Source organism: Phalacrocorax aristotelis, chromosome 7 (genome assembly GCF_949628215.1).
Source record: "Phalacrocorax aristotelis chromosome 7, bGulAri2.1, whole genome shotgun sequence".
In the NCBI taxonomy this organism is placed as follows: Eukaryota; Metazoa; Chordata; class Aves; order Suliformes; family Phalacrocoracidae; genus Phalacrocorax; species Phalacrocorax aristotelis.
This window is the reverse complement of record NC_134282.1, coordinates 28,684,260-28,704,460: the sequence shown is the minus strand read 5'-3', so window position 1 is coordinate 28,704,460 and position 20,201 is coordinate 28,684,260. Positions and strand designations below refer to the sequence as shown.

The 20,201-nt window shown below is 50.3% G+C and overlaps 1 protein-coding gene across 2 annotated transcripts in view; it reads right to left on the bottom strand.

The window, feature by feature from the left end:
• EPHB1 (EPH receptor B1) overlaps nt 1–8,296 on the bottom strand; it is an 87,133-nt gene extending 78,837 nt beyond the window's left edge. Inside the window, exon 1 of one of the 2 annotated variants that reach the window (XM_075099530.1) lies at nt 8,032–8,296. In XM_075099530.1, coding sequence (XP_074955631.1) covers nt 8,032–8,089 — 58 coding nt within the window. In that variant the 5' untranslated portion in view covers nt 8,090–8,296. The remainder of the gene's footprint in view (nt 1–8,031) is intronic. The other variant, XM_075099531.1, reaches the window with a different exon arrangement.
• Between the last annotated feature and the right edge of the window lie 11,905 nt (nt 8,297–20,201).

Here is a 20,201-nt window from a genome sequence, read left to right as displayed (position 1 = left end):
ACCAGGAGAAATGGGGACCAACACCAGTCCCAGGTCCCTCCCACTTTACCACCTGGCCGCATTTTGGGTATTGTTGCTGGCTCACCCACAGCCCCCCACAGCAGGCAGCAGGCCCAGGGGGATTGATCTTGTGCTCAAAAGCAAACACCACAGCCTTGTTTTCCCAGGTTTTGGGGCTCAAGGAGAAGCACCACCCCCATCCAGAGCCAAGCCCAGAGGATGACAGGAAGGCAACCTGCCCTGCCCCAGACTAGCAAGCAAGGCCAGGCAAAAAACAGGTGTCCCCAGACTCTGCCTTGCAAATGGAAAGAAAATCAGAAAAGGGAAGCAAAGATGTGGACACGCAACAGGTCTTGGGCTTTGCAGGACTGGAAGGGCTCCCTAGGAGATGGCAGAGCCAGGAGCAGGGAGCATCCCATGCTGTCAAACAGCGGGGCAGTGGGCTGAGCTACCCCGCCCCTCAAAAAAACACAGCCAGGCAAAGACACCAAAACCCAGCTATGCTCAAAGGAATCCAAGGAACATGCTGGTTGGGTTTGAACAATCCCAAACTTGGTGCCTGGTTGCTGCTGGGATGCAGTACACAGGGTACCAGTGCACCAGAGAGGTGGGCAGGATGAGAGAAGGACTTTTGAGGAGAAAAATATCATGAAACAATCCTTTAAAGTCATGACAAAGCCCCCATCTGGGATGGGAGGAAACAGCCTGAAAGCAAGGATTTCCACAGCCTCTTACCTATTTTCAGCCACCACTTTTATTTGCTGCATAACAAATTAAAACTTAATCAGCTTCAAACACCAGTAACACTGACTGGATGCCTCCCCAGATATTAAACGTTTTTCTCACTACACTAACAAGCACATACCTGAGGCTTTATTAATCCCTAATTACTTGGCATGGCTATTTCCAAGTTAAAAACACTTAACAGTGAAAAACACCATTATAAACTTAATACTACTTTTTTTTTTCTCCTCCCATCTGCAAAGACCTTGAAAGGACTCCACCTGCTTATTAAGGGGTACCACTTAGAAGAGAAAACAAACAAATTACAACCATTATCTAAAGCCACTTCTAAGCCTCTCCCCCTTCCAGGCAACTGCTTTCCACCTGCCCTGAAAGTGGACAGCACAGAGATGCCAGCCTCAAGGATGCTCTGGGGCTTCTCACCTCACCTTGGGAGCATCCTACCCACCAGGTTTAGGATGGAAGAAGCAAGGCTGAAGGAAAGGTGTCTTCTTCAGCTGGGTCTCAGCACAGAGCCCCTTCCCCTTTGAAATGTTGTTTCTGTGATTTTTCACTGTGGGGCTCCCAGCAGGAACTTATTAAAGCCAGACCAAAGTACGTATGCTTTAATAGTAATTAGGTCACCCTGGGTTGTGGGCTTAGCAGGCAAAACTATAATTATTTAGAAACATCAAGTTTAAATGCCAAAGAGTCTTAATGGAACCGAGCTAATTAACCAATTTCAACTGAGTAACTGATTAGCTTAAAAAAAATAAAAAATCAATGATCATAGACAACATTTTCTTTTAACAGGTTGTTTTCTTGCAGCAATTCTCAATTGCACAAAAGGAGACCAACAACCGCTGCTAACCAAATATTATTGTAATTAAATATTCAACAGAAAGCCTCTTCAATTATTCAAAAGACTGATAACACTTATTTGTAATTGGGGTGGTGGGAGAGGTTTCCAGAAGCAGAGATTTTATACAACAGACTCCGGTTGCAGATGCAAACCCACATGGGCGAATGGGTTGCGGCATCGGCACGCAGTGCCGGCTCTGGCCACCACTTCCAACCCTACTGCAGAAACTGAACTCAGGGGAGACAGACGCTTCCCAGCCCAGACATGAGAAAACAGACCATATGGTCCACACGCTTTCTGAATTTTTGTTATTAGACCAAAAATTTAGGGGACTAATGGCCAGTTTCCAGGTTTCACACCATTTTCCAATGGTAGCATTATTCCTCCAGCAGGGAAGCAGGGGGAAAAGCAGACCCTGGTGTATCATTATAATTCACTAAGCGGCATTACCATAGGAAATTACAAATTAGCTTTTCAACAAAGGATACGGGGATATTTAGATTAGCTATAGAGAAACTACAGAATCTTTCAGTCCATTTATCAAAGCTCTTGTAGCTCCAACTTCCAAGGAAATGAAACAATAATAAATATTGAGCAGGGAAAGTTAATCTCCGCTGAATGTGCTTTAATAATTCAAAAGTTATGAGAAATAAATAAATAAAGCACAGACCCTTTAGCTCCTACAAACACACATCGTTTTTCTCACCATTTCCCATGATGCGACTGTGGAAAATGGATGGTGACCAGAAAAAAATAAAAAACAACAAAAAAATTAGCTGTGGCTGGGAGCAACTGCACTTATGGTGCAGGAAGGGGGGAGCTCATCCACTTCTGCCACTTACCTGGAAAGCCATAGAGCTGATTTGGGCAAGAGTTTGCTCTCATTGTCCCCAAAGAAAGGGCTCTGTTGCCTCTACCTGTACTGGGTGGTGTCTGCATCAGCCCCGCACCCGCTCCCTCACCTGCATGCTCCCAAGCAGCCTCTTAAGCCGCTTGCTTTTGGAAAGACTATTTTTAGCCCCTAATAGCTGGACTGTGCAATAACCAGCTTGGTGCCCCAGGGCCACCCAAGGTCCCAGCTCTCTCCAGACACTGCTCTGATATCGCTCCATCCCTTTCTACACACTTCTGCTCCTGCACCAACCTCTGCCAAGAGGGGAAGAGGGGGTGCCAGGGGCTGAGCTAACAGAGGCACACTGCATTCACAGGTGGACCACGATGCATGTGAACGTCTTCTGGATTCATGTTCACTTGCCACTCCTACTACCCAGCACCACTTTGCAACGTGCTCTCAGTCACCAGTGGACTCAAATTCCCACCAGTTTCTTAACATTACAACCGAGGCTATGCCTTCCAAAATTGCTACCCAGCAAATATCCAAGCTTAACATTTGCCTTGCGCAAGTATTCATGCGTGCAATGCTTGATAGCTTGAATGTTTGCAGAAAGAGAACAAGGTCAAATTGAAATGAGCTTTCAAATTCTAATGAACATTTGGGGAAAACATTCCCTCCCCCAACCCCAACTATTTACTCAGCCTCACTGTGCTGTTAAATCACTGCTTATACTGACCATATCTGTTTAGAGAGAATGGAGTGCTGAAGCACCCTTTGGCCAATATCATACAAGTTTGGGTCTCCTGCATGAAGCCATTTCCATGCCAGGGTATGATGAGCTTGTACCCACAGCTGGAAGAGGTAAGAAACACCTCCTCAAGCTGGCTGGACCTCAGATGGAGCAGTGCAGCACACACCACAGGCATTACAAGAACAGCACTCTGCGAGCCTCAGCCTTGCTCCGAACATCTCTTCCATCAGCCTCATCCCACAGCACTCCCACTGCATCAGGGATCAGAGTCTCCAAGACTTTGCTGACCTGATTAGCAGTGAGTTACCCATTGTCCAAGGTACTACTTTCCCCTTTTCACCAAATCTGAGTATTTCTTTAGCTTGCAGAACCCATCTTTGTTAGAAACCTCCATTATTCAGCACCAAGGCCTGGATCCACAGCCAGATGAAGACATTCAGGCTACTTCAAACACCAGTATTTTCATATTTCAGTATTTTCTTCTTTTAACACCAGTGGAAGGTTTTTGCTCTGTCCTGTTGTGTCAGGAGCTGCACCCGGCATGGGCCAGAGGCCACCTTGCAAACCCCGCAGGCAGCTCATGCCACAGCAGACAGGGTAGCAACCCGATTTCCATACAGAGATGGTGAACAGACAGAGCAGAAAAATAAATATATTTATCACAGACCCCACCTTCTCCACACCTGCCTATCACGTAGCTCCTTCGGGGACTTTATTTGCATTAACTGCTCCAAGACCATCTTCGGCATCAAATAAATACTGACAGCCCAACTGGCAGGCTTTCCATTTTCAGCACTGCTTTTCCAATCTCTCCATCATTGCCAGAGCTCATTTCTATCTCTGATAGGCTCCCAGAGCTGTGCTGCCAGAGCACTGTAAGTTATTCAACTTTCAGCTGCACTCCTATTCAGAGAAGGTGAAATCCAAAGCTTTAATTAAGGCAAAAAAAATCAAGACCTCCACCTTAAGGAAGGAGACCAACATGAAATTCAGATGGACGTGAAGTTACCCATAAGATGGGTTCAAGTGGGACTGCCACCAATTCAGGGGCAGGCATGCCACAGCCATCTCCACCAGGACTTGAGCCATGTTTGTACATCCCAGGGATAAAAATCCCCTTTTTCAGGTTTTCCAGCACTTTGCCATTCGGCATAGCGTGAGCCACCAGGGTCACCTGCAGCTTTAGGCCAGCAGGACCTTTGGAGACATTGCCTTTCCTGCATCTCCACCTCCAAGCCCAAAGCGCAAGGGAAATAGGAAAGGAGGAAGAAGACTGATGCAAGGCATAATGAGTCAGTAATACCAGCAATTACTCAAAAAAAAAGCAACATAGGCATCCGCAGTCTCAGTCCCCTTTTCCATGACTTGACAAAACAGTTTCCCTTCAGGCTGACAAGACCTGGGCTCACTCACTCATGCCAAGAACAATTTTTTCCCTCTCTTAGGGTTTTCTGCCCCCCGCCCCCCCAGGTAGTTTGTGCAAAAAAGGTAGAAGTAAGGGATGGCTGGATACTAACACTTGCAAATTCCCATGCAGGATACTAGCACTTACAAATTCTCTCTTGAAGACTTATTTCTAGCTTCTCCTTGAAAAACAGCTCTGCTCAGGGTGAAGCAGCTAGGCCAAAGGTGGAAGCCCACGTGGTAATGGTGATTGTGGCGATGGGAAGGGCGGCTGGGCGGCCACCAGCTCTCAGCCTGCTCGGCACAGGCACCGCTCCAGCGCCTGGCGGAAGCAGAGGAAGCCCAAAGGATGCCTGCAACAGATGTGCACATCCCAAGCCAAAACAGGAGGAGAGGGCTCCCAGGGCAGGCAGCATGCAAGGAGCAGGAGCCAGGGATGTCGTTCTCAAACCAACCCCCCCTTCCCAGTCCTCTCCCAGGCTGGGTTTCCAAAGACCAGGAGGGCAAGTAAGCAGATAAGCACAGGAAGCAAAATTAAGCCGGATCCACAAGTACCAAGCAGGGCTTTGCACCTCCCTGCCCATGCTTTGCTTATTGCGATGCTGCAAGCAGCAATACAGGAGATGGAGAGAAAAACCTCATTTTTAAAAGAGCAGGCGCCAGGCAGGGAGCTGATAGATAGGTAAGCAGGTACGCAGATTAAACAGCATATGTGGAAGGGCTGCACCAAAATGGACATCCGCCCCACCTGACCTACTGACACCTCAAACTCCAACAGCTCCAGAGTTAAAGCGTGTAACGTCGGCCCATTACCACCCTCTCCATATGCTAAATGTGATTATATTTGGTTCATCTAACATGAGAGAGCACGCGAGCAGCTCCTGAGTGATTGCAGGGTGTGGGAAAGAGAGTATTTGTTCCTGTCATCTTCTCACATCCCTCTTCCTCTTCACAAGCCACAAAAAAAAACCCCAACATGACTATAAACATCCAGGTGCTCAGCAGAAAACGGTCAGCTAAGCCATAGGATTTAGTGAAAATAAAGTAACTATAACAAAACTCAGATAAGTGACTCTACTATCTCTGGGTTCACGTGCCGCAGGCAATGAGCTAGCAAGGTTTTACAGAGGGTAACGAGATATGTTTGCAGGCAGCCCTGGCCCTGACCCCAGCTGCATTCTCCTCCCCCCCACCACTGGGTCCAGACCCCCAAATGTCTCCCCCCCACCATCCTGGAAAAAAAGACTTTGTGTCTCCATGGATTATTTGGGATGCAGGGAGCCATCCCTCTTAGCTGCTTCTGCAGCCTGTGGCAGAGCTGGGCTCCAGCCTTGCTGCTGGAGAGGGCTGCTGGCAAAACCGGTCTCACGGCCGCTCCAGGGGGAAAGCCAGACCCCAGGGTAGGTCAGGTTCTCAGAGATGCTTCAGCTCGGTTACAGAAACCCATGTTTTAATCTAGCAAATTCAACCCCTGCACCAGGAGGATCCATAAGATTTAAATAAGCTCCATAAAAAGGTGTTTTCTTTATAAGACCACACCAGGAGACTGTCATCATAACTCCAAATCAGACTTAATTGCTCTGCTTCAGAAATTCCCTATTTAAAATTTTCCCTTAAATCCAAGTTCTCTCCCAGGATGCTACTTTACTGTTCAAGTAATTTCCTCAGCAGAGTAAAAATAGCACCAATCTTCAACTGGTTCTGTCCCAGTCAGAGATACTGGCTCTGCCAGTCCAGCACATGTTCCCAGGGGTGGCTTGGGGCAAGCTGAGGAAGACCCTGCACAACACATGGACACAACACCCAGGAGAGCTCTCAGACAGGGACCAAGCCAAGGTCTCCCAGACAGCCACGATTTCAGCAATGCCTCAAGCAGCTGACACTGCAAATGCCAGCTAGCAAAGCACTGTTAACAGGTCTTGCATTTTCACGTGCAGCTTTGCAGGCAAACAAACATACGCATGTTTGCATCGCGCTTAGGCAAGGCATCAGCATTTCCATGTCAAGATATTTTTAAGGAGATGAGAGGAGGAAGGAAGCCCAAAAAGAAAAGCAAACACCTGGATCAGCCAAAAGCTGGTAAAAAGCAGACGCCGCAGCAAGTGGGCCTGCCCACCGCGATCCCGCAGGCACACTTGCAAGTGGAGGGCAAACACAGCCAACACTGCTCCCACTCCATCGGAGACCATCGCAGCAGCATTTCAGCTCCTGAACCAGCTCTGCACTGCCCAGAGCTGAGCCACTGGTCTCTAGCCAGCTCCGGCAGCTTCCAGTTCAGCTACAACCACGCTCACATCAGCTAAATCCCCCCAAGGAGGGGCCAAGCCCCACGCCAGCCAGCAGCTCAGCTCGCCCACAAGACCTCGCGCATCATTTCTCTGCAACCACGCATTTCTTGCTGCCAACAGGCAAGGGGCCACACTGCATGCCCAGCTCACGGCCACCACTCAAGCGCTGGGCAATCCCTGCCTCAAGACGTTTCACGTGCGTTGTACAGGGAATAATGGAGGCAATGGCAAAATAAAGAAAAAAAAAAAATAATACAAGCAACACTTCTGAAAGCCATGCTGTCCACAAAGCAGCAATGCACCACCAGCATGAGCCTGGGGTGATCTGGTAGTCTGGCCAGGCCCACCGCCCAGAGGCTGGGTCTCAGCTGCGGGCACCGTCCCGGTGCACAGCAAGTCCCACGACCAGGTGGGTGACGGGGAAAAAAGACTTTACCCCAGCAGCATGAACCTTGCTGAAGGGACGGCCACACATCTGCCCCATGACTCCACCAATGGGCCAAGCACCTCCCCACCCTATCCATCCCAAAGGGAAGGAAAACCCCTGCCCACACCTCCTGCTGCATCCATCCCCCTCCTCTGCAAAGCGCCCCTGAGCTCCCATGGGTGCTGGGAGGCACGAGAGGAGGAGGATGGCCAGAAGCAGTCCTCTGCACAGCCACGGCCCCGGGACATCCCGCACCGTGACCGCGAGCAGAGCCCTGCCGGGGATGGGATCCAGAGGGGACCCTGGGGGGGTGCCCCACCGCGACCCCGGGTAGGGCTCTACCAAGGAAAGGATCCAGAGGAGCCGTCCGCCCCAGGCAGATCCAGAAGGGTTTCCCAGAGCCGTCCCCGAGAGCTGGAAACCCCCCTGCCCCTTCCCGAGGCCACCCACGGCCCGTGGGCGAGCCTCAGGCTGCCAGCACCGCCCGCGGGCCGGTTCCCCGGGGCTGCCGGAGGATGGCTGCCTCAACCGGCCGGGTGCCAAGGGGAGCTCCGCGCCCTCTGAAGCGGACGGGGAGGGCAGCCAGCCCCATCTCGGTTCGCAGCGCCTGGTAGGCTGCACGGCGGGAAGCCGGTTCCCCGGTCGCAGACCCCGCGGGCGGCGCTCCTAACCCACGCGTGAAGGCGGCGAGCGCAGGCACTCGCGGCTTGACATCCCCCACCCGTCACGGTCCCGCCTCACCTTCCACGGCGGCCGCGGCGGCGGCCAGGCAGAGCAGCACCACCAGATCCGCAGCCATCGCCTCCCCGGGCCCCGCGCGTCGCTGCTCCGCAGGCGTCAGCCGCTACCGGCGGGCGGCCGTGAGCGGGCATGGGGGTGCGTCCACGGGACGGGACGGGACGGGACGGAGACGGGGCCGGGCAGGGCCGGGACGGGGCCGCGGGACGGGACGAGCCGAGGCCGCGCCGCCTCCCCGCGCCGCCCGGGTCACATCGCCGCCGCGAGTGGGGCGCCCGGGCACGCCGCCGCCGGCCCCCGCCGCCGCCCGGCCACGCCCCCGCCGCCACCTCGCCAATCCCCGCGACGCGCCCCGCCTCCGCCCCGCCCCCGCCCCGCGCTGCCGTCCGAAGGGGGACGGCGCCCCCTGGCGGCCCGCCGCCGCCCCCCTCAGCGGGACCCCCGACGGGGCGGACCCCGAGCCCGCACCGCAGGGACCCAGGCTGGGGGACGAGGCGGGGGTGGGTGGGCCGGCTGGCTCAGACCACCGCAATCTAGTCCTCCTCTTTTACCCCCAAAAAGGAAGCTGGAACAAAAAGGCAGCCCCACACCGAGGGGTGGCCCCGGCCCCTCAAAACATGGCTGCTCCCACCTTAGGCTCAGAGCACAGTGGCCACACAAGTCAGTGAGGGACGGGGGGTTCTCCTCAGCCCCTTGCCTCCTCCCGGCACCCTCACCATGTGCTGGGCATTGCTGCAGGGCCTGAAGCAAGATGGGCACCCAGGAGCACCAGGCTGTCCTCCCTGCCTCAGGAGACACCAGGGTCCCCAGCCCTTGGCACCCCCCATCACCACCAGCCCAAGGCTCCTGCCCCCAAAGCCACCCACACACAGGGCTGCGGCCTTGTGCCTACGAGCCTTTGGCAACATGGGATGTCACCCCTGCGCAGCTGGGAGCTATTTACACATGCAGCTGCTGAAAGGAGCCCTCCAGAAAGAGACTCACCCCATCCTGCTCATCCCATGCGCTGCACCAAGCCAGCTCTGGTTGCCCTTCCCAGGGATTAGCATCCCCCTTAGCTCCTCTCCCCAACCAAGCAACTCCTTCACCTGGTGCAAAGCCAACCGCATCCCTCCCTCCTTCCTCCTGCCAGGTTCATGCATCCCAGCACACAGAGGAGAGGGGAAAACGTGAGGGCAGGGAGGGCACCAAGGGCTTGTTTGGATCATGGTTGCCTGCCTGCATCCAGGGCTCATGTCTGCTACTGCGGCAGGACCAGCAACCCCACAGAGGTACCGAGCACTGGAAAATCATCAGCTTTTCAGTGAAAGAGCACAAAAAATATTCAGCGGCGCCACGGGAACAAGAGTTTTCTTCTGCGGTTGTGCAAAATATATTTCAAGCAGCTCCTATTCAGCTGAGCAAATAACAGAAAAAATTGCCAAGAACATTCTGGCTAAGTTTTAAGGAAATTTGCTTTCATCGTGACAACCCTTCTTCATTTCCTTCCCATGAATATCTCAGCAATCCAGTTTACTCACTCAGAGGATCACAGAAAGAAAACTGTGAAGTAAATGTCAGTATTATTTGCATCTTTATCCAGTCTGCCACAAAAGCAACACCATGTTATTTATCTGATCTAGCACAACTCAGTAACAGCTCAAATATAGAATATTCATGATGTGCAAAGCAAAAAAAAAAAAAATGTTAATCGTTTGAAAATACAAGAGGCAAAGAGCTGAGCCTGTGACTTATCCAGACAACTGCCTCAGTTGGTTGGTTTTTTTTTTTTTCCCCAAAATAATTGTTATCAACTGAAAAACTTGCATTCAGAAACTAATGTTTGACCAAAAAAAGCCTGACCATTGGGGGGGGGGGGGGGGGAGAGAGAGAAAAATACATCAATATTCTTCTGATTTCTTTTCAGCTGGCCAAAGAGTTGGCTGCGCTGGGTAAAAGCCAGCTGTGTTTGTTCAAAAAGCTTTCTATTCTCTCAGCCTTGCTCCGAGTCTCTGAATACCAACACTTTGCTTCTCCTGGAACAAGCGGCTCAGAAAAACCTCTTGGCCACATCACCAGCGAGAGGGCAGGTGCAGGAAGAGAGCATCATCATGCCGCAGGACCACTCTTTCTTGCCGACCCAATGGGATTGTAGCCACTGGCCACCTCAGAGATGTGCCCACCATTATCCCTTTGGAGGAAGCTCCAAGGACATTGAATCCAGCCCTTCTTTGGGCACATTTTGCTCTGTCTCCCCCTCTGAGCTGGCCATTTGGTGGGACTCCTCTCCCACAGCACCCTATCAATCACCTGGTCCCCACCGTAGGACCAGAAAGCCACCAGTGAGGTCCCGTCTCACTTGCTTCTCCCCAGGACCCCGTGTCCCAGAGGTGACACCATCCCCAGCAGAGCAAAATGCCACAAACTCAAGGCAAGGGCAGCACCATGCTGCAGCTCTCAGAAAGCATGCTGCAGAAAGCAAAACCACCCCTCTAGGCCATGAGTAACCTCCAGTTCTGTCCACCAGTCACCCATGCAGGAAGGACACAGGGCAAAGCCCTGATACAAGCACAAAACAACCTCCAAGAAGGCTTTTGACAGCCCCATGCCCAGTGAGCACTGCAGGTCCCTCTGTTCCCACAGCACACAGCCGTCAGCACATCGAGATGGCAGCAGTTGGCTGCCGAAATTAGCTCCGTCTTAATTAACAGCTTTGCCTTTGTTCTTTGATGATGCTTCAGGCAATGCCAAACTCTTTCTAGAAGATGAAGATCTGGGGTTCCAGCAAAAGGAAACATCAAGAGTTCTCTGCCGCAACGTATGATAACTCTTCAAAAAAATTCCTTGAAACCGTTTTTGGGACCAAAGGTGTCACAGCCTGCGACTGTCCCCATCCTCCCCCACCACACTGCACCAGCTGCGAAGGGACCAGCTGAAGCACAAAGAATCCCAACCAGGCATCCCTGTCCGTGTGGTGGCAGGTCCACGCTGCAAGGGAGGCTCTAGAGGGGGTCACCCCAAACCCTTTGAGCTGCAAATCAGCAAAGCTGAGCCCTGGGAGTCTGACACCTCCTGTGACATTAGGTGCATCACCCAGCAGGTGACCAAGGCTCCTATCCTGCACCAGAGCTACCACCCTGCTCAGAGCAGTGGGCTCATGGGCAAGGTCCCCTTCCATGTAGGAGGTCCCCAGCAAGCTGCTTACTAATGTAGGAGCAGCTCAGAGCAGCACAAAGGTCAAACAAGCCTTCCCCTGTGTCAGCCTCACAGAGCAGAGGACACAGGAGCCTCCCCTAGCCAGAATAAGCACAGGCACTAAAGCAGCCCTGACACTCCCAGTTTATTTTCCAAGCCGAGGCCAGGCCTGCAGGGAGGGCAGGAAGATTGCCACATGGCACACTAGCCATCCTCAGCAGCGCTCTTGCATCCCTAATCCTGCCAAGACAGTGCAGGCTGCTGCCGGCAGCTTGCCTGTGCATTAATTGCAGAGAAAAAGCATGCACCTACAGCATCCTCCCAGAAGTCAAAGCCTGAGGAGCTGATAAATCCTCTCTCTGATAAGAAAAGCAAATTCCTTCCATTTTCCAGCATTTCAGACTTGTCTAGTGAGCCACAACATGCAATCCGGGTGAGACAGGTAAGCACAGGCAATGCTAGTGAGCAGCATCCAGCCCCTGCAGCACCACCTGTGCAGTTGAACCCTCTCCTCTGAGTCCAAATAAATGTAATATGATAGAATAACATTAATTAGCACCAGTAAACACTCGGTGTATTCAGGACACAACTCAGTCACTTGGCACAGTGCAGTCCAAACTGCTTACTGTACTCCCAGGAGAAATAACCTCAGGGAGATTTCTGGACTTAAAATACCATATGGAAACTAAAGGGAGAGAAAGAAGTTATTCTCTTCAGGCATTCACAGAAAAGTCAGGTATCTTATCAGAGCAGAAGTAGAGGCTGTGGGAAGGACAACTCCTTTGTCATGTGAACAATTTGAGGACTAAATTGAAGCGAGACGTGAAGAAAAAGGAGGTGAGATGAAGGTTAATTTGGCAACTGGAGTGAGAACAGAGGGAGCTAGGGTATGGAAGAGTTTAAAAAAGATTAATTCCCTGGGCAAAAGAGAGATGCAGTCAGAGCCAGGACTCAGAGTAACTCCCTGCAAAGTAGCGAAAGATAAATTGAAAGTTCTTCTTGTGGAATATTCTGTTTATTAAGTACAGAAATAGGAGACAGTCAAGTGCCAAGTGCCTCAAGCCTCTCAGTGCCTGAGAACATATTAATCACTACACATGATTGAACAAGAGATGAGAGCGGTATTAAGACAGGCTCTGGTGCGACATCAGGCATCATATAATGCGATGGAGCCAGTTTTCTCCGCTCCACCCTGCCACCAGCTGCAGAGGCAGGGAAGGTGCCTGCTCCTCTAGCAATGGACAGCAGGACAACCTTTCTCTGCAGGACAAGGTAAAGATCAATGAGTTCTCTTAGGAGGAGAAAAAAAATCACTTCGATTTCCTAGATGCTGCAATTTCTGCTTCCTGGGTTTTCCCTTTAATTTAGTTTTTCAGGATGGTTGCAAGTCGCAGTAAACATCCCAGCCACAGGACAACAGGAACACAGATCAGGCATACTACTTGCTCCACGTCTTTGCCTTTTTACCTCCAGTCTTTCCAGGTGGAAGGATCTCTTTGTTCCCTTTGAAGGCAGAGGCTTAACAAAGGCAAATGCAAAAGAAAAAAAACAAAACCTCCTTTGTCTGCAGATGGATGACTTTTTAATCTGTTTCTAATCTGGCTTCAACTTTCATTTCTTTAGGATGAAAAAATCTGAAGATTAAATTTTATGCCAAGGCAAGCTATAGTAGGTGACAGAAACACTCCGTCTCAGGTTCTCCACTGGCTCTGTGAAGTCAGAGCATTCACAGTGAAGAAAGCAAAACATAGACAAACACTTTCAACAGAGATTTAAAATAAAAACTCTTCTTATGTTCTGAATGAAAAAGCTACAGAAAAATATGTCTCTCCTCCAAGGAAATTTCATTATCTTGAAGCAAAATGCAATTTATCTTTGGAAGCTTTAAAAAAAGTGGGGAGGGGAACCTGCCACAGGAGTTTCACTATCACAGCCTTTGGCTTGTTGCAGTCTAAGCTGTGGTTCTACTTCTGGAAGCAAACAAGAGACGTTAAGTTTAAGGTGCAAGTCTACCTAAAGCAGCAGGCAAGAGGGAGAATGGTGCAGCCTGTTCCATATCTGCTGCTTCAGGGTGCCGTTCAGATGTTTCCCTACTGAAATCACCCATTAGAGAGCAAAAAGCTGGTTGCGGTGGCTGGTTTGGATAAGCTTCCCATCTCATGCACAGGAAAGTTCCCATTTTTCCTACTACACCATGATGAATTTCTAGTTGTCACCTTGATCAATGGTCCCCTGAACACTATCATAAGGGTAATATGAATTTTTTTCCCTTTTTCTTATCACTCACAGGGTAATTACATGGATGATTACACTCAAGGGCAAGAGCATGTGTCCTGCACCCTTGCACACCTGGTACTGCTGTCTTCACCAGGGCAGAACAGCACAAGTTTTTGCCCAGGTAGAGGAAAAACATCAGGAATATTCAAACCTGCCAACTCACATGCTAGACACATACACAAGCAAATGAATATCACTGCAGGCACCATAGCCTGCCTGCTGTATTTATCTTTGATCTCACAGACAGGTGTGGAGGCCAGAAGGACCTACTGCACCCCCCTAACCTGACAGCATAGACACTAAATCTCACCCAGCAAATTTTACCTTGATCATTTGACTGCTTGCAAGAGAAACCTGCATATTGACAAAGTCTTTACAAAGATACGCATCCCAGGTGCACACTCAAACTGCCCCAGCAGCACCCGTGGGCCCCTTCACATAGGGATGATGGGCACCACAGGGCTGGTTGGCAACATGCAGGCTGCCCTTCTGCAGCCCCTCCTGGGGAACCATTTGCCAAGTCCATGAGATGCACATCCTGGCTCCTGCCGTGCATAACCTCCTGCTTGGGCAGCTAGGGTCTACATGTTCATAACCCTGCTAGTGACCTGCACATCCTTAGCTCCGTTTCGCACCAGGAACAAGGTGGGGAGGAAGACTGTCTCACTACTCTGACAGGCAGGAAAGGACACTTATCTTCAAGGCATGTGATAACTGCCCAGTTCTCAGCTCCATGCCTCAGCTCACAACGCCCAGGCACTTTACACAGCCACATTCAAGTGTAATTCTTAAGTCAAATAGCTGGAAAAGGAATGAAGCAAGTCTGTCAGGCTTGATTGGCAAGAGACATCAAGAACCCTGCAAGAGGGGATGTGAGGAAGTTTTGCATTTCAAACAGGGAAAGCAGGCAGAGGTTTACCCAGAGTAAAGAGGGAAACAGCAAGACTGTCGTTTCATCAGTTAACATCTGGCAGCTGCAAAGCTCAGAGATAATTCTGCCTCCATCCTCCAGAGAGTTCAGATCTGGGAGAGATGCCAGAGATGCAGCAACCAGGAAAGGATGAAATTCCTTCACAGAATCCAAAACAGCCAGACAAACACCACAATATTCTTCCTCCCTTTAAATAAGTGTCTCTTCGATGCTAATTGAGCCCGTGGAACTTTTTTTTGTCTAAGTGGAAGAGGGGAGGAAAGCAGAGAGGGAGACACAGGTAGGGTAAGGAGAAACACAGACACAGCTTTTTTGACCCAAATCACAGCTTTTTGATCAAAACCTGCAAAGACTTTTGATCAAAGACTGCAAAGAAAGCTTTTAACTGTTACCTATATTTCCCTTTTAAAAAAAGCCAACAAGGAAAGCAAATTGTTTCCATTTACAAATCCAGGGCTTGGTTACAGAAAACCAACAGAAAAATCTGGATTTAGATAAAAAGAAAGCTAAGCCTGCTCTGATCTTTCAGCCAAAACTTGAAACTTATTCAGGAGTAATTCTGAAAATTAACAAGCAAGTGCTATAATGCCTTTTGTAAGATCATCACTTGTGACCAGATTATTTTATTGTGGGCAAAAGGATACTCTCCACCTGAGTGGCATCCTGTCCCTGCCTCTCTGCCAGCTTTGCACTTGAGATGACCGCAGCCCAGCCTGGGAAGGTGATGGCCTTCGCCAGGAAGGGCTTATAGAGCAGGGAGGCAGATTTTTCACTTAAAGGAAATTGCCCTAATGAAATCTGAACACATATCCTGCCTCTCTGCAGTCATTCCTCATGGATATGGCACTGGGTTCATCCCAGACCCCTTTTCAGGTTGCACATCCCTGGCTCAGGGGCACAAGCCCTAGGAAGAGGCCACTTAGCAGCTCCATCCCATGGAGAGCAGCATTTGCAGAGGTTCTCAAGAAGAGCTGCGCATCTCAGCACAGGTTACCAGGAAGGTCTGTCCCCACTCCTACAGTCTCAGCATACCCCAAATCCCCAAGCCTGAGCAGCAGCTGCCAGCCCTAACCTTGGGTGGGCCCACACAGAGACCCCTCAGTCCAGAGACGGGCTCCTTGCTGGTACAAAGTAGATGAGAACCCTTGGGGAGCACAAAAGCTAAGAGAGCTGCTCTGGGCTTCATCCAGGCTAGCTGTCTCCTCTCCCCAGTTATTCATCAACAAGCAGCAGTGCTCGGCTGAGTCCAGAACTCCCATGTTGCTGCTCTCTGCGCTGCACCCCTGGCTAGGAACCAGGACACCCGATACCCCTCTGGCCATGCAGGTGGCTGAGGTTTTCTCCCACCAACCTCTGGAGGTCAGCAACCAGCAGCGCTGGGGCTCTGCCTTAGCGGCTGTCTTTAAAAAAAAAAAAAAAAAAGAAAGAAAAGACAGAGACAGACCCAGGAAAGCAATGCAATGTGAGGAAGGACCCAGTGGTCTGGGCACAAGATGCTCCCTCCATTCCATAGGTGACCCCAAATATTTGCAGGGGCCAGGCACACATGCCCCCTGCACTACTCTCCTTCCCCACAGGCATGCAGGAGTGCAGAACCTTTCTCCTTAATAGGAAGTGATTCATTTCTAAAGCCTGCTTTGCCCATTTAAAAGCTATGGGTCTCATGCCAATTTGTCCACAAGTAAGCCCCATTTCTGGGAACAGAAATGAATCCACATTTCACTTTTCCAACCTCCAATGTCATTTTCTCATTTCATATCTGAAGGACACTACAGCAAACCCTTTACAGCTAAATCATTACTGAATTTACAGAGGTTAGAAGTAGCTGGTAATGTAAAAAAACTCTTGGTAAATTTATTACATAGAATCTGACATCGTCCTGCATAAATCTCAGCGTTCCTAGTAAATACAAAGATTTCCAGTAAATGAAAGACACTAACAAGAGCATAGGCAAGTGAACTGGAGGGTTACCTGGTATGGAGGGGAAGCAGGGCAGGGACCACGTCCCCCAGAAAAAGCCACTGTGCAGAACAGGAAAGGTCAACCTCTCCTTCACCTGCTCCAGAAAGGTAAATACTGAAGGAGTATTTCCCCAGCCACACAGGGAAAGGCAGCAGCTCTGCCAGGACAAGGCTGACATCTCATCCCAGGGACACATTTCCTTGGGCATTGGCAGGCAAGCCACCAGCCAGCATCCCTCCGAGCAACAGCTCTGCTGTGTGCCAGAAGCTAAATATTAAACAAAAAGGAGGACTGCCCCCCCAAGATGGGGTTGTGGCAGGGTGTGAGGGCTACAACTCACTGTCTGATGGCTGGAAAAAAGTTTTCCTGCCCACTGGGAAAGAGTTTTCATTGCTGTTTTTCATCCAGCTCTCTAGAAAAGCTAAAGTGAGGATTATTAATCTCGTTATTTTTAGGCGACATTTCTAGGTGTGTTCTCAAAACTCCAGGCTCATAGCAGAAGCACAAACAAGAGGATAGGTCCATCGTTCACTGATATGAGATCACTCCTGAAAATGAGGGGAAGCACATGAAAGGTACCAAGTCTGGGACTGGGGACATCAAAGAGGAGAGCTAGAGGATATCTGGCAGAGGACAGCCAATCGCTCTTTCCTCTCCCCATCAAGGGAGGGCTTTGACAGCCCAAAAGCTCACTGGCAGTCAGCACAGGCTATGGGACATTGGGTCCAGCATGTTGCTGACACACAGGTTCCTCTTTGCGAGCAAGCAGTTGCACTTAATTTCCATGCCCAAAATGGTCCCATACCACAGCCTCCCAACAGCTCACTCCCTAACTCAGTCTCAGGGTTTTAAGGCATGGATACTCCAGTCAAGCCACCACTCTGGTGGAAGGAACAAACAGCCCCATCTTTGTCAGAGGGGGAAATAAGCACTTTATCCATCCACAGCCTCTGCCACAGTACCAGGAGTTAGCCCTAGCCAGCAGCAGGCCCACCCTACCTGCCCCTAGCCCTGTTCCTCTCTGAAGCACCCAATATAGGACCTCAGCCTCTGCAGCAGCACACCACCTCTGCCCCTGCCTGCACCATCTTTTCTGGGAAGCACCAAGGAAAACCTGATGTGATATCCAAGGGGAAAGGGCAGGCACGATACGTTTTCTCATAACCCCATCACCATAAGGGATGTGTTCACAGCCACTAAGACAAAGGCTCCTGCTGTTCCCATCAGGTATTGTCCACACAGCAAAAGCTCTCTGCTACACAACAGCACAATGTTATCAGACACCCAGATTTCCCAAATCAAGAGAAGCTTCCTCAAATGCTCACCCACAGCAGGCACTTCACTCCTGCACACAATCCCCATCACATCTCCAGAACTGCTTGCAATACCAAGCACCACAGCAGCTAGCCAGAACTTTTTGCAGTGTACCTAGGTTCTTATTTATCCTGTGACCACATCTCAGCTGCAGCTCATTTCTTTCTAACAGGGCCTCGCTGCAGCTGGGCTGGAGAGTTGAGCTGGAGAGCCCAGCTGAGGTACAGTAGTGGGCAAAACCTCTCTGTATTGGCCCACCTTCAGCTCTTCCTCACCAAGTGACAGCCAGCTGCAGAGGAGCTCCTGGGCTGTCTAAGCTGAGGAAAAGGCTTCAAAAGCAGCAGGAAGGGAGACTGGGCTGGGTTTAGAGGTTGTGACATGCTCACAACCCAAACTGCTCCACACTGTGAATGTGGCCTGGCAGCCACAGGGCTGCCACCAGAATCTTTGCTGCTCCCATCCATCAGCATCTCCTTAAAACCCAGCAACTTGCATTCACCCATAGTATTGCTCCCACTTTCTCTCCAGGAGCTTTAAGCACCTCCCGGTGTCATCACACTACACCCCCTTCCTCTCCCTGCCCCTTCATTTCTCTCATCAAAGTTTCCTTTCATCTCCCACCTCCTTGCTTCAGGGGGGTTATTGTTCACATCTCAGCAGCCCACAGAGCCATGACGCTGCACTGGGAAATGTTTTGTGCCCAGCAGCATGGAGGTGGGAAGCAGGCACTGGCATGGTGCCCTCCTGGGGGGAGTGAATGCCAGCACCAGCGCAGCTCAAAGCCCCCCTGAGCCTCATGAGCTCCCAAACAGAGTTACAATAGAGTTATGTGGGATGAGGTGTGTGTCTGCATCTATCAGGCAAGCACATGCATATAAAAAGGAAGACACAGCACAGGCTCAAAACACAACGTTTAATCTGTGGGAGTCTACACACACACACAAACGTGCTCGTGTCACGCTAGCACAGTGAAGAGCTGCGATCCTAAATGCTAAAGGAAGAAGTGGGGAAATTGCACCAGTGTAGGATGAAGATCCCCCAAGCTGGACAGGCAGGCACAGCCAGAGGCACAGAGGTTATCTCCAGATTACAGGTGCAAAGCTCCCACCATCAGGGTGCAGAGACAGTACAACACGAAAGCAAGACATGGGAGAGGGAGAAGAGATAACAGCTTGAGCGAAGCGATGTTTTCCAGCCTCTTTGGCAACAGCAAAATCATCCCTTCATTTCAGATTAGCTGATTTTTGTGTCTGTTTGGTTTCTTTCAAAGGTCAGAAGACCTGTGCAGGTTTGCTTGTGTGTGTTTGAAGCAAAACATTGACCCTTTTTGAGGCTATTCAGTGTTACGTTTAGTTCATTCCCTTCATCTCTCTCTAAATAATTTGGAAAATCTTTAAAATCATTCACAGACAAACACAAACTGTTCACTGAAACTTCTTTGGTTTTTTAACCGTTTAATTGTTCCTTGTGCCCTAGGGTGTCACCAGACGGCCCCCAAACTAGTGCCAGCCTTCTTCAGCCCTCAGCTGCTTGCCTCTGCCTTCCCAAGGAGAGCGAAGGCTTTCAGCAATAGTGGTGTTTTCTGCAGCATCAAGGATGCCGAGGCCTGACCCAAAGCCACCAGCAAATACCCACTGTGCCATCCCATGGGCAGTCCTCACCACAGACAACCTGCAACTGGAATAAAAGATGAAGTATGCAAGATGTGCTGGCTTGGAAGCACAAGAGGGGAGATGCTGTGCAGAGACATTTCTCTTTTCAGCTAGAATTAAGTGTGCCCTGCACTCAGTTTGCAGCATGCCTGCTTGAAGAGCATGCCCAAGCCCCACTATGGTGTAAAACATGGGCTTTGCCCTGCTTTTGCTGCTCCAGCCCACATGGCTGGCAGCCAGAGGCTGCAGCACGCAGGCTAGACTGAACTGGGGGCGCTGGGACGAAAATACGCTTTTTCCCCATTGGCACTGAATGTTTACATTTTGCCAGAATCCAAGCCCCCGCAGTTGGTTGTACATCATCCATCAATCACTATTTAAAAAGGAAAAAACCCTTTGCTGCCCCTCACCACTAGCAAGCCAGGCCAACACATGCCAGAGCACGGGGACTGGCACGATGCTGCTGCCTTGGGGCCAGGCAGCACATCGGGGCTGACACACTCCAGTCCTGACTGTATCTACAGTATTAAAAACTTCATAAATGTATGTAGAAAAAATCTACTTATTTCTTAAAAAAAAAATCAACAAGTTGAGAACCACAGTACAACAGACAACCTTAGCTGTGAGCCATTGATTTTTATATGATATATCCAAATACACCAATGCAATGAGTGGAACATACCAATTTGGGTAATTGGTGAGGGCCTGAGAGCATGTACGCACTGCTGATCTGGTTGCCTTAAAATGTATGTATACTTACAGTGCCAGCTTGTTTGCATTTCTGATGACCTAAACACTGAGAAGGTAATCAGCTCCTCTAGTGCACGCAATCAGCTCTGCAACGTTCGCCACTCTGTTGTGGG